Source organism: Branchiostoma floridae, chromosome 13, assembly GCF_000003815.2.
Source record: "Branchiostoma floridae strain S238N-H82 chromosome 13, Bfl_VNyyK, whole genome shotgun sequence".
NCBI lineage: Eukaryota > Metazoa > Chordata > Leptocardii > Amphioxiformes > Branchiostomatidae > Branchiostoma > Branchiostoma floridae.
The window spans coordinates 9490561-9505344 of record NC_049991.1 but is presented as its reverse complement, the minus strand read 5'-3'; the positions used below and the strand labels follow the sequence as shown (position 1 = coordinate 9505344).

The following is a 14784-nucleotide window of genomic DNA, read 5'->3' as shown; positions in this document are numbered from 1 at the left end:
ATCATCATCACACTACAATCTCATCAGATTTGTAATTACGTTCATCATCATCATCATCATCATCATCATGTCACTTCTTCAATTATACCTTCATCATTAAATCTTACATTCTCTTCACCTTTGGTTTATATTATATCTTATATTAAGGCATTCATCATCATTTCACAACATACATTGTACTAAACCATCAATAACCATGACCATCTTCTTTTCTTACCTTTCATTCATTTTCTATGTTCATTTCTTCCATCCTACATATGCCTAGATCAACGCAAGTTACCTGTTCACATTCATCGTGCCTAATCTGCAACTTCTTTGTCGTAAGCGGTGGTGTACCTGGAAGTTTGAACGGTTTTGTTTACAGTTTGTCCTTAATGTGACTCTCTTTGTCCTTTACCAGCGGAAAAGCCATCGGTCCAAGAAAAACTGGAAGAAAGGCCGACAACATTAGAAGCAGTAGAGGAGTTGATGGGAGGTATACGATTTTGTGTACAAATCTGAACGATTTCAAGGGATGCTAGTGTCTTTTCCTTATTAAACTGATACGCAGCTTTTCGTCAAATATATGATCGGTACCACATGCATTGCACCGACGCCAGTTCACACGGTGAAAATAATCCGAATCGTATGTTTTGCAGTTTTGACTATTGCTATCGCGATATAGCTCGTTTCTGTTACTTTGTTTTGCAACTTTTTGTGTGCCTTTCTGCGTGTTTCTTTGTGTTTCTTTATCCGTGTTTGTTGTGTTGTGTTGTGTTACGTTGATTTACTTATGTGTGACTTTTCGTTCTATGTTTCTTTTCCTGTCTGTGCTCAATGTGTTCAAAGCTGTCGCGGTCCCCGGACCCGGCGCGGTTCCAAAAGGCAAGAAAGAACAACCCCGGGACGCCATACCGGAGGGCGATGCCGCGAAACCCGAGGCCGTTGTCGCTAAACCAAAAGAAGCCGCTAAAGGTATTTAGAGAATTAAAAGATGCTGTTGCTCAAATCCCTGTTGAATGTGAGCTCCTACCGCATAGTTTTCACATCATCGAATCTGTCAGTACCAAGACGTATGTGTTAAGCTAAGGGCACAACCCGCCGTACGTGCAATTTTTCCCTACGTTTTTTTGAAGACTACGTCCGCCACGTATTTCTGAAAACGTTCAGGCTGTTCAGGGCAGGCTGGTCGTCCGTACTGGCACGTACGGGGGGCGAATCCGCAACCCGATGGCACACAAAGTTTTGCCTGCTCGTAATGTTTTATGGCGTGTCTGCGTGCTCCGTCGAATTCCCTACGAGTTCGTACCTACCACTTACCGATCCCAAAAGATTGCCCACGTTTTGGCACGTAATTAGCACGTATTTAACGGTACGCTGCGGCGGGTTGTGCCCTTAGCTTTAGCGACATAGCTTGAAAAATCAAAACGAACCCCATCCCAGCTTTTGCTTTGTCCCTGTCCCCTGTGTGTAGCGCTCCCAGCTCCTGGTGATGTGAGGGTGAACCATGTGTCAGAGTCCGGCATGTCGCTGGGCTGGGCGCCTGTCCCCGGCGCTAACCGATACGAAGTCGCCGTTCAGACAGAAGGAATAGAACTTCTCACAGGAAAGACGACGAACGTAGAGTACCAGATAGACGGTCTAAAACCGAGCAAGAAGTATCATTACAGTGTAACTGCCATTGGACCTGACGGAACCAGAGGTGCCCCCAGCAAAACATTCCATCAGATCACGAAAGGTAAACATGGTGAAGGAGCCCCACGTGTGACGAGTGCTTCTTAGGTGTAACCAAGATGGTGTTTTGCTAACATATTCATTCTTGAAATAGTGCTCACCTGGGTACCGGATACGTAGACTTGATATGTATTTTTTTCACAGGAGTTGTAACCGAGATCCAACTTATCACTCACATCTTGCTTTCAAAACCAAATGTGTGTGTGTGTGTGTGTGTGTGTGTGTGTGTGTGTGTGTGTGTGTGTGTAGACCCGACCAGACATAAATTTGAAAGCAAGATTTTTCTCATTACTCGGATATATGTCCATAGCTTCCAGAAATACCGACATTTTTTGTTTCTCCCAGTATATATAAATTGTAGGTGTGAAGTGCAGCCAAAAGTTTAATGTTGAAATTTTCATAACCTCTTCCTTTAATTCCTCGTGCAATCTTGCACATGAGGAATTGTATGATAAGCTCAACAACCGGTGAAACAAGATCACGAAATTGTAAGTTTTCAAAATTAATGTTTGTGAATAGAACTTATATAGAGAACATGATTAACACTGGAGAGGGAATCGTTTCACAGTTTTAACCCCCTGCAGAATAATCACAACAACCTCTCTTTGCAGCCCTATCCGCACCCAGTGGCATCAAGCCGTCGTCGCTGACGGAAACTGGCGCCACCATCGCCTGGAAGCCCGTCCCCGGCGCCACCAACTACAGCGTGTCGGTGTCTCCGGCCCACGGCAGGGTCGTCGAGAGCAGCGGCGGGGCGGCCGGCGCCGAGAGACGGCTGACCGACCTGAAGCCGAACACGGAGTACACAGTGTCCATCGCCGCAGAGGGAGTCAAGGGAACCAGTGCCACCTCTCCACCAGTTGTGATCAAAACCAAAGGTAGAGATGCACGACTTTTGATGTAATGCATAATGTCAGATACTATATTCTGGCCATCAGCGGAAAAGAAGCCGAAGGGCCATGCGTATATACGTAAGATTACATGCTCTTCAATTAAACACATGCGTTTGCGAAGTATTGAGTTCGTAGAACATTAATATCTCTTACGGCCTTAGGGGTTTAGGCATATAGTGAATTGTACGAATTCTACCTGTCTATTTCTGTTTGTCATTTCTGACGTTTTTTATCCAGATGTCGTCTTTACGTCTTTCTTCGTCATCACATTTTCTGTATACCCTCCGCAGATGACGAAGAAAGAAAAAGACGGGAAGCTGAAGAACTCAGGCAAAAGCAGCAGAAAGAGGAGGAAGAACGAAAACAACAGGAACTCCTGAAACAGCAGAAAGAGGAGGAACAGAAACAACAGGCCCTTCTCGACAAGCAACGGAAGGACGAAGAACAAAGAAAGCAACAAGAACTTCTTGACAAACAACGAAGAGAAAAAGAGGAAAAGGAGCTTCTCGAAAAGCAAAGAAGAGAAGAAGAAGAAAAAAGAAGACAACAGGAACTTCTCGACAAACAGCGCCAAGAAGAAGAAGACAAGAAGCGCAAGGAACTTGCTGAGAAGGAGAGAATAGCAGAAGAACAAAGAAAACAGGAGCTTCTCGATAAACAACGCCAAGACGAGGAGGAGGCCCGGAAAAAGAAAGAACTCCTCGAGAAACAACGAAGAGAAGACGAAGACACGAAACAAAAAGAACTCCTCGAGAAACAGTGCAAGCTTGAAGAAGAGAAAAAACAAAAGGAACTTCAAGAAAAACAGAGAAAGGAGGAGGAACAGAAGAAACAGCTGGAAAAGCAGCGCAAAGAGGAAGAAGATCGCAAACAAAAAGCTCTCCTCGAAAAGAAACGCAAAGAGGAGGAGGAGCGAAAACAAAAGGAACTTCTTGAAAAACAAAAGAAGGAAGAAGAGGAGAAAAAACGAAAGGAACTCGATAAGAAAAGGCTAGAAGACGAGAAGAAAAGAAAAGAACTGGAAAAGCAGAAAGAAGAAGAACGTAAGAAGAAAGAACTTCTCGAGAAAAAGAAGAAGGAAGAAGAACAAAAGCAGAAAGAGCTCCTCGAGAAAAAGAAGAAAGAAGAAGAAGATCAGAAAAAGAAACAGCTCCTCGAAAAGAAGAAGAAAGATGGAGAAGCCGCTGCAGCTGCTCCCGGTAAGGTTTATATTACTAACACAGGATGTTGATATATGGTTGGATAGAAGAGAGATGCAGTGTTGATTGAAGAATTCCCTAATGGCACTCTCTATTCATAAACTATGTCAGATGACCTCGTTCTCGTTTGTCAGAGTAAACTGAACTAACACTGTACTTGTCCATGTGTCGTTGTCGTGTGTGTAAAACAGAGGAGAAAGTAAAGAAAGTTCCCGCCTGGTTAAAGCGCAGACAGGAGGAAGAACAACGGAGGAAAGAGGAGGAAGAAAAAGCCAAAGCACGGGCTGGTGTGTGTCTCGGTCAATGTGTGTTTAAGTTCACGTCACATAATTGTCTCTCGTCAACATAGTCCGGTAGAAGTGTCAATGGTTCAATGTTTCTGTTTTGGCTTTGTACTATGTCTATGTTTATTTCCTATCAGGAGAAAAGAAAGTTCCTGCCTGGATGAAAAAAAGACAAGAGGAGGAGGAAAGGAGAAAGAAGGAAGAAGAAGAAAAAGCCAAAGCCCCTCCTGGTAGAAACCTTGTAACATGAGATAAAATATATTGCTTGTTTTCATATCCACAACTCTTATGTTTTCATATTTCCATAGCTATGGCGAATTACAGTCGAAGACCTTATCTTATTTTCTGTACTTTTAGCAGAAAAGAAAGTTCCCACCTGGAAGCAAAGACAACAAGAAGAGGAGGAAAAGAAAAAGAGGGAGGCTGAAGAAAAAGCCAAAGCACCTGGTAGTGACCATGTTACATATGCATATTAAATCTATCATATTTCCCTTTCTCCCTATTGAATGATTATACCCCGAGCTACTATTGGAATGGGGAAAAGGATTCAAGTCATTTATTGTATCCTCAACAGAAAAGAAAGTTCCTGCATGGAAACAAAGACAACAAGAAGAGGCCGAAAAGAAAAAGAAAGAGGCTGAAGAGAAAGCCAAACCTCCTCTTGGTACTGACCTTATTTTAACGAACTGAATGTTTCTTTTTTCCTTTTTATGTGAATATTTGTGTTTCTGTTTTATCCACGTATATGTGTAAAGCTTTGTGTCTGTTTGTCTTTGAACCAAAGCAAAGAAAGCTCCTCCTGAAGAAAAGAAGCCCTCTGTTCCTGGGAAAACTGCCGCTCCTCCGGCAGAAAAGAAAGCTCCGACCGCAGAAAAGAAAGTTCTTCTGGTTGAAAAGGAAGAAAAGGAGCGTGAAGAAGAACAGAAAGCGGAGGCGGAAAAGCTAGTTGTCGAACCTCCTCTAGGTATTTGTTACTAACTAAAGAGGCGATATATACATTGTGCTTCTGTGCGATGTGTTATCCTTTGGTGATCTTTGGGGCGACAGAGAAGGCACTGCTTACTAAAGGTTCATCGTACTAACCACCTCGTGCACAGTCACGTGCCATCACTCATCTGGCATTTCATTGCAGGATTTTTCTGAAGCACGGAATGTACGGGAAGCATGGAGCACCTGAAGTTTTGGAACATTCTCTTTCTCATATATTGTAAGATTTTGATTGATGTCTACTCTTGTTTTCAGAAGAGCTTGTGGAAGAGGAAGAGGAGGAAGAGATCTCAACAGGAATCTCGGCCTTTGCCGAAGCGCGACAGGCAGCTATGGAGCAGCAGTCCATCGAAGGTTAAATGCTAACGTTATCTATTTGTTTGTATCAGAAAACAATATAATGAAAAATACAGTACATGATTAATCATGTCTTATGTGATAATGTATGGATATAAGCAAAAATTGTAGGGTTCCAGTATTAACAAGGGCGTGTAAGCCAAGTTAGGAAAATGTAGGGTAATCTATAGTGTGACTCTTGAATGTAGCAAAAAGGGAGTCAGTTTTGATGTCGACTTATTCAAGTTGTTCCAAACCGTGGGACCCCTGGACCCCAGCCTTGAAACCATACCGATCTGTTTCACTGCACGCAGTACGTCACTGTATGTCTGTGTCTTATGGAACATAGCGAAGCCCTGGATTCGAGTCGTCATGGTAACATATTGTAGCCCAATTAACGCTGCTGTCTCTTCCAGCAGTCCGACCTGCGCCCGTGGTCACCATCGATGCTTCAGCATACGCAGCCATGGCAGGTAGGTCACGGCACAACGGTATACCCATCGTTTTTTGTATTAAACACAATGGATTGAGATCAGCCCGCATCAATCTACTATTAAGTTCACCTTTCCTGTCACAGTTAACCCAGACATATACTGTACATAGCAAACGCTTTGCAACCACCTAGCAACCCAAATCATTTGTAAATAGCTGTGAGATAAAGAACGAATTTTCTTACGTTTTTGTCTTCTAAGTCATACTTTTACGTATTACACAATATCTAAATTATAAAAAGTCGGCGAAAATGACACAACACTGCCGCAGTGAACGAACCCCGCAGTGCTGCACCGATGCCCCAAGTGCAGCGAGATACCATCTGTAGGCATTGTAACATGTTTTTCGGCACATCTGGTAGCTTAGCAACCTTACATCATGTGTGACATAATACTATTGTCAATACACACAGCTCCGAGCTCCTGAAAAGTAAGGATATACATGTAGGCAGAATTTATTGTTATCTTAGAAATTCTTTTCTTAGAGATGTTTCTAAATCGTTGTGTGTATAGTTTGTGTTCTTATGTTTGTATGACTATTTTCTATGGGTTGCATAAAGAAATTCATCCAGTCATAAGAAATACTACAAATTTAAGGTTTATGTTTTGCCCTCACCATCAGTTGCACACTACCCTACCTCTGTGAGGACTTCCCTTGTACAAGACCGCACTCTTATGTTGAACTGGGACCCGGTGGTTGGCGCAGAGGATTATGACGTCAGCTTCGAACCTTGTGGTGACGCCGAAGTGTTCCTGACTGACTACGGTCCCGTCGCCCCCATGCGGAAGATCAGGGGACTGAAGCCCTGCAAAACTTACAAGATCACCGTCGCGGCCAAGAAAGCCAACAAGGAGAGAACAAAGGAAAGTGAATCGGTCACGGTCACGACTAAAGGTGATTAAAACTCGTTATCAGTAGATTGTCCAAGTGTTAAACTATGTAATTTGGGACTAAGAAATTTCGTTACATCCCCCACCCGGAACACAATAAAAGTTGATGTTCGATCCTACCAACCCACCTTCAAGAAAGCTATTGCACGTTGCAACATTGCACCTCTGAAGCCCAATGCCAGATCACGTAGAGCTTTGAGGAAAATCTTCCTGACAAACCTATATTATGCACATTACAAACCTCGACGGCTTTCTATAAAAAAAGTGTATGATGCATGGAACAGAGCAAAAAGAAATCTAGAGGTACCATTTTGCTTACATAGCAGTCTTCTTACTTTGATTTACAGCTCTCCCGTCGCCCTCTGAATTCCGCGCCATCCGATGCCTGGACAACAAAGTACTGTTTGGTTTTGACGCCGTCTACGGCGCCACTAGCTACATCGTGGGTACTGACTCCAAGGAGGGCGTGTCCAGAGTGACCAGGATGGACTATGACCGTGTAGAGGTGGAGATCACCGACCTGCTACCGGCTACAGAGTACCAGGTTACAGTCACGGCGCAGGGACCCAAGGGTGTGAGCGCGCCGTCTAAATACTTCACCATCGGAACAAAGGGTATGTCAGCAGGTGTTCTATATGTCCTTAAAATGACATTTTACAACCCTCCACACATGTCAAGTTAATTTTCGTCTCGATTACGTATGATGTTGATGTTTTTCGGTGTTCTTTATAATTTAGAATTTAACGTGACTACAGGAATAAACGTTGAGTTACGAATGTAGGACCTACACATTCTGTTTCTTTGTTTCAGTGATAACCGAGCCTGAGAACCTGGTCGCCAAGGCTGACTCTGAGAACGACATGACCGTTACGTGGTCACATGTCATAGGAGCTACAGACTACGAATTCCACATCACCCCTGAAGGCAAGGTTAAGGAGGCCGGCTCGACTACCCGGAAGGTCTCAGGTTTAAAGCCGGGAGTCGAGTATAGGATCGCCGTTGCCGCGAAGAAAGGCGAGCTCGTCGGCTCATCTGCCATTACTAGAAGCTTTACCAAAGGTACTATCAGAGCGTTCAATGGTGATATGCTGTTTGCTTTTATAGAGCCATCTCTACACTTGTGTCTTATTGTGTCTGAGTAGAGTAGAGTAGAGTAGAGTAGAGTTCTTATGGCACAGGTAAGAACGTCCGGTTCCAATTAAGGCCGCTCATTAATTTTCAGGACACTGCCTTACCTGGTAATTGGGGTTATCCAGAGCTCTGTAGTTGCAATACACACTGTATGATGTGTATACAACGCATCTGGTTATACAGTCTCTCCATAAAACAGTTTACGCTTGAATATGTCACCACAGATTCTGGAAGATTGTTCCACCACGGGATAACTCTGATGGAAAAGAAGTGTGCCCTTGTATTATTTCTTAATGCCTTTTTCTTGACCCTGGTAGTAGTTATTCAAGCTGGGTTATTTTGTTGGCTTTAGCTTTGCAGTATTGTACGGTATTGTCACTGTTACACAAAGAAAGTTGGTATTCCGTCTATATTGTAAAAATACTTAAAATTTGGTATTCCGTCTGTGATGTTAAAGTTGCTGACTGAATATTTATCTATTTACAGCGTTGGCAAGACCTGAGAGTATGCGCTGCGTGTCCGCCTCTGACACGTCAGTGACAGTGGCCTGGAACCGAGTCCAGGGTGCTACCGGATATGACGTAGAGACCAGACCTTCCGGTGGAACCGCCGTCACGCCTAAGCTTCCCGGTGCTCCGGAGAGAGAGATCACCGGTCTGAGGCCCGCCACGGAGTACGAGATTATCATCACCGGCAGGAGCTCCAGAGGGGACGGGCTGGCATCTAAACCACTCAAGATTAAAACCAAAGGTACATACTAAATGTATAGAAATATGTCCCGGTCACATACATCACACGATGTACCTACGATAGCATACCCTGTAAATCGTACGTAAAATTAGTCATCGCCGAGCCTGCCTCGTAAGATTTTTCACGAGTAAATAGCCACCTTAACGACTTTAAGCTTTTTTTTTGACCGACCAAATGTGGACCTAGCTGTTTGATACCACGGTTGTAATGTCACTCTTGGTAGTGAAAATATGATTGTGTTCAAAGGATGAATTGTTTTGGAAAATAAGTCCACCAGATCATACGCTGGAACATGGCATTTTTAAGGGCATTTAATATCTAAGCTTACAGCTACGCAGTACAGATTACTTGTGTTTAAAGTATATAGTTTGTACATTAATGTGATATCTTTGGTATCCCATAGCATTCGGTGCTGTCTCGAGCATCCGACTATCTGAATGCACCGACACCAAAGCACTCATCCGCTGGTCACCTGTGAACGGAGCGACGTCGTACGACGTCAAACTTGACCCGTCCGAGGGGAGAATACGTCAGACGAACGGTTCTCAGAGCCCGGAGCGACAGGTGACCGGGCTGTCTCCCAACAAGGAGTACAGCGTCATCATCATACCCAAGAGCGCCAGCGGAGAGGGCTCTGTCAACAAACCTTTCTCCTTCACTACCATGGGTAAGAGCTTTCTGAGAGGGCTTCTCAGTTCTAATTGTCCATAAGCTAAGTGTTAAGTACCTCAGTCACGTAAGTTGTATTACGTTTTTTATTAAGAATGTTTGTAATGCCCAGTTCTGCCGCCGGCTGCCTTGTATCTACAAATAAACTATTACCATTACTATTACTATCATCGCATGGATCATAATGCATACTGCATTAACTGTAAAGAATTTTACATGAAAATGCTTTACAGTATCATACATCCAGTGATTGGTTTAAACATTTTATCAATGTGTTAAAATTGATAGATTTTTTTGGTGTGTGTGTGGGGGGGGGGGGACTCCATTTTAATTCAATCAAGTTGCCAGTGAATTTGCCAAGATATCAGTTTTGTGCCGCCCAATGTAGATACTATGTTTTGGCATAATTGGATTTTAGTTGTTCCATTGAATGTCGTACATGCGTGTCTCCACCAGACTGAATGTAACATGTGTAGTTCTGTATATAATTCACAGATACTACGAAGTTGTCTTTAGATAAGATAGATAATGATATTTTCTTTCTGTAGCACTATCGTCGCCAACTAATATCAAGGTGACTGACATCACTGAAGAAGGCATGAGCCTGACGTGGGACGAGGTGCCCGGTGCGTACGACTACACCGTGTGGATGGACCCTCCGGGAGCGACTATTATTGCTGGGCCGAGGGGTGACAAGGCCCCCGAGAGGCACATCAGCCGGCTCAAGTCTAATAAAGAGTACACCATCACCATTGTGGCGGAGAGTCCCAGGGGAAACAGTTGCCGTAGCGACCCTATTGAGGTGACTACAGAAGGTGAGTGGTTATCGGTGAAATGGTAAAAACTTGTATGTGTACGACTAGAACGTACTATATAACGTTAACATAATTAATGAGGAACACCTACAATTTGACTGCAGGTTGTATATTCGACATATAGTCGGTGGCGGCAACTGTTGACGGGATGCTGATCTGGAATCCAGGTCAAGATATAGCAATAGGCGGCTAAAAATGTTCCCTAGTTTCACTGTTGTTCTCTTTATTATATGCACTGTAACGAGACAAAATTTCGCGAAGGCTCGACGTGGAAGTCGGTGTTTCAGATTTTTAAACCCAGAGTGTCATTTTGTTTTCAGCCTTACATGGACCTACGGGCCTGAAGACCACCAACATCACCCAGACCGGGATGCGGCTGTCCTTCAACCCCGTTGCTAACGCGCGCGACTACGAGGTGATCCTGAGGCCGCGGCTCGGGAACGTGTTCGCGCCCGGCCGAGGTAACGACCCCTCTCAGCCGGAGAGAATCATCGAGGATCTGAAGCCCAACACGGAGTACGACATCTCCGTTATTGCCATCACCACGAAGGGCGTCAAGAGCGAGGTCTCCAAGAGCATCAAGAGGAGGACCTACGGTAGGCTCAGTGATTTTGTTGCTGCTTTCGTTGAAAATATTTCCTTTGATAATGTATTTCTCGTCGGTATTATCAGTAAGCTACTCATTTTTTGTGTCAGTTTTGTGGGGATTGACTTCTTTGTTTGTACTTTTTCGAGAACACTTTAACGCGCGGCATATATTCCTAATGGGGACTATTATAACGTATAGGAGTTGTAAACTACAGATTGTTAAAAACGATGTTGGCAGCGTTCAGAAGCGTTCTGAAGAAGGTACAATGATATCACCTCCGACCATTTTTTTACCCACCATACATCAAATAATTAGAAATACGTGTTGAATGAATCGCTTTTTGATGGCGTGGGTGCTACCATCCTTGATACTTGTTACAGCCAGTTTAAAGGGTGTGTTAGAGCCGTAGGTAATCCTTTGTTAGGAACCGGCCGGAGGAAGAGGAAGAGAAGGAGGAACACCGAGAAGGATCGCCAGCGCCGGCGGGAGAGGAGGAAGGCTGCCCGGGAGAGCAAACGCAAAGGCCTGGCGCGGAGGAGGCGGGCAACCATCAAGAAGAAGTGGCGCAGGAGGAAGAAGAACTCCTTCTACAAGAAGCCTTGGCGCTTTGGGTGGCAATAGAGATAACCTACTCGAGTTGCAGGAATAAGAATCAAAGATGATCTGACCTAGATGTACACGTTAGGAAAGAGACGTTTAGCCTGTCAAAATACTTCAAATAAATTGAGAGGGAGAGGCGAATGCTTTAATGTTGCACAACTAAAAGTGACAAGGGGCATGTGAGCTGTAGTAGAATAAAAGATCTATTCTTTTATTGATGGCATGGGAACTATATTATAAGGAATGGGATGGGACGCAATAGAATGGGGTGCAAAGAAAAATCTCTACCAAACTTTCCGCTCACGACAACAGCTCGCATAGTGTAAATTAAAAGGGCGCCTTTCTCTTGAATATTTTGTACTCTATACTTTCACAGAGAAGTATATGGAAAAGTTTTTATGGCTCAAGATGGAAAATAGAGTACGGTCTAGGCAAACGAGTGACCTTTTCAGGAATCTTTAATGTAGACTTGAACAGTATCTACGACAATCAGTAACCTCCTCCCCACCCCCCACCCAAAAAATTGTAGGACGTCCCAAATGTGACCGCACTAGGTGTTACCTGTAAGCTATTGGAGGGTGAAAGTTGTCCATATCGGAGGCCTTCCTGTATATGTTGAGGGAACAAATGGCAAATGTAACGTTACGTGCTATTCTTACAAAGAATTTGCTCTCGCTGCATCTTTACTTCATCACTATACTAACCAATCGTTAACAGAAACTACTTAAACAGTAGAAAATAGGAGATTTGCGACAATCTGGCTTTGCAAATTACTAAAGGTGTTTTGTTTCTAGTCGTTTAATGTTTTGGAGTTAACATTTCACTAATTCATCGTTTACCATCAATATTGTTTTTGTTTCTCATACTTTATGAAGCGAAGTGCCCTTGTAGTCAGCATAGTAGTAGACATTGTTGAGAATCTGTTATGTACGGTTAAGCGAGGTGTGACATTGTTATTTTGTGTATTGTTGATCACTGCATACTTCATACGAACACTGAGAAGTATTGTCAAAGAAAACGTCATCTTAACTCATGGCAAAAAATCGGAAGACACTCTTCCAGATACTCATATCTAACTTCAGACAATATGTAGTGATAGAGTCACGACTAAGTGATGACTGCTGTAGTCTTTGGTGTTTCTGTTATAGTTTGTTTCAATACTTTAAGTCTTACTTGTGTAATGTTCGCTAAGGTTGATTTGTGTAGAGTTAGTGTTTTGCAAAAGAATTAGATGCATGACAATTCTTGGTTTGTGGTGTAAGTTGGCTGCTATAAGAAGAACTAGACGCTGATAGAAGTACCATGCTGCTCTCCCAGAAGCCTCGTATTAGTAAGGTCAATTTGTAAGCATTGTTTGCTTAATTCGACTTTTGGTGGACATGGGTGAGTTATGTACTTACGTTCTTTTGCTTGGATGATTCGTGATCAGTTGAAAACAAAGCAGCTATATCTACTTAAGGCGACTATAGATTTAAACCTTTATATGGCAATCTGTATTTTAATACTGAAAACAGCGACAGCGAATTGCAAGGACAGTTGGTTTGAGAGTATGTAGCAGAGAACCAAAAATTGGAAAGTTGACAACCTTAAACAACTGTCGTTGTACTTGTAGTGTGTTTACACATGACGTCACAGCTTATGGATATGATTAACCAACTTACCAACATGGCGGTACAAAAATGTAATGTACTATAACATGAAATGTACACCAGGCATGTTTAAGTAAACGAAATCAACTTTCAGGACACTTTTTCAAGTAATGGCTTCGCATGTGTTTTCTTGGGTCCGCCATTTTGTTTGGTTGATTACGTCAAAGTCACGTGAGTGCAGACACCTACACCAATCAAGTTGCCTCGACTTGGTACTTTGGAACATTGTTGTGTCAATCAATTTGCAAAAAATAGGCGCGGTAGTTGTCAACTTTCTATTGCTGCTAGGAGAAATAATTTTGGCAATCATTGAGAACGCATTTCAGAATCAGGCAGGTTCCTCCTACCTCAGTGTGGAGTTTCCAATATGGGACCAGTACTGTTTGGTGAGACAACCAGACCGAGCTTTGTGTGGCCTACATGTAGGTAAAGAGATTAAACTGCGGATCTGAACCTCCTCAAATCAACTGTCCGAGCAGACCTAATAATGAAATGAATTATCTTCATTAAGAGTTCCACCTGTCCAACTTGCTGTTATGAGTCAAGGAAATAAAAGTTGCTGTGGGTTGTACGCACTTGTTGTATGTTGATGAGTATCATAATTTACCGGTATGACATATGTCCGTAACAGTCACATCGCTAAGAGTCGCATGGCGACATGCTCTCTCACAGACACACGAAAACACACGACATTCTTCCATCATATGTCTGTAGAGTAGACCAAAGTAAACAGTAAGCGTGTTCCTGCTAAAGTTAATCGTAATCTCTTGTCAATCCAAATAGCTAAGTGAATGTAGAAGAGTTCGTACTAGTCAGCATTTCAAAACCCACATTTGACAGGCAGGCCAGGTAGCCATGTAAGGTGGGTAAACTATCTCATGTGTTTCTCTATTTCTCCAACTGTCTGCCATCTACACAACTTTTGTTCATTTGCCAGTTGTACTCTTCTTCCATCCTCTGCCTTATGATTTGGCACTGTGAAGTCCTGTGTCTACAGACAGCCATTACACATCCAACTCTTCCACTGTTATGTACATGTGTGTCTCATTCTCAACCTTTCGCATCATGAACGCTGCCAACTCTATGATTTCTCCTCCAACCTTTCGCTTCACTTTTCTTTGACGTTGTCGCCATGTCTCTTCTCCCATGCTCTTTCTGTCGCGTCTCCTTCTAACCCTTCACCAACTCCTTTAGCGTTTCCTCCCCCGTCGGGAGTCACAGCCACCTCCACTACGGGAACGACCGTTACCCTTCAGTGGCCTGCCGTACCCGGGGCGGATAACTACACGGTAGACACGTCGCCCCGGGGCGGCGAGGCACACCGGACGGACAAGGGTGCTAACGCCCCCGAGCGTCTGATCAAGGGACTGCAGCCGGGAACAGTTTACGAATTTTCAGTGACCGCAAAGGGCAAGGGAGGGCAGAGTCCGCCTGGAGAAACATTCAAACACAGGACGAAAGGCAAGTACTCTTCCAAAGACACTTCATAGTTGATTTTGCCGTGGTTTTCAATGCTGGTTTTACTAGTCTCAAACGCCATCTTTGGACTGTTAGTCTCACGATCAGCCAGGTAATGACGTCATGCAGAAATGAATATTTTCTACCTAAATCTTAGTCTCTTTTAATTCTGGCTTTCATGTTGGCATAGACTGTGTGCGTTAAAGCAAAAGCCGTACGAGATTACTGAACTGCCCAAAATGATAGTCGGCCATCTTTTTTTTCCAGACTTGGTCTCACCAAAAGGTTTCGAGGCGTCCAGTGTGACAGACAGCAGTATAGTCCTTCCT

General features: G+C 43.5%; 1 protein-coding gene across 1 annotated transcript in view; it reads left to right on the top strand.

Moving 5' to 3' along the window:
• LOC118428721 overlaps positions 1–13572 on the top strand; it is a 41336-nt gene extending 27764 nt beyond the window's left edge. The window contains exons 28-47 of the mRNA XM_035838878.1: positions 401–475; positions 829–954; positions 1454–1717; positions 2325–2591; positions 2897–3805; positions 3997–4092; positions 4227–4319; positions 4447–4536; positions 4664–4753; positions 4874–5053; positions 5332–5430; positions 5832–5885; positions 6526–6798; positions 7142–7408; positions 7605–7853; positions 8412–8675; positions 9079–9342; positions 9893–10159; positions 10480–10755; positions 11173–13572. Coding sequence (XP_035694771.1) covers positions 401–475; positions 829–954; positions 1454–1717; positions 2325–2591; positions 2897–3805; positions 3997–4092; positions 4227–4319; positions 4447–4536; positions 4664–4753; positions 4874–5053; positions 5332–5430; positions 5832–5885; positions 6526–6798; positions 7142–7408; positions 7605–7853; positions 8412–8675; positions 9079–9342; positions 9893–10159; positions 10480–10755; positions 11173–11369 — 4400 coding nt within the window. The 3' untranslated portion in view covers positions 11370–13572. The remainder of the gene's footprint in view (positions 1–400; positions 476–828; positions 955–1453; positions 1718–2324; positions 2592–2896; positions 3806–3996; positions 4093–4226; positions 4320–4446; positions 4537–4663; positions 4754–4873; positions 5054–5331; positions 5431–5831; positions 5886–6525; positions 6799–7141; positions 7409–7604; positions 7854–8411; positions 8676–9078; positions 9343–9892; positions 10160–10479; positions 10756–11172) is intronic.
• Positions 13573–14784: the final 1212 nt, after the last annotated feature.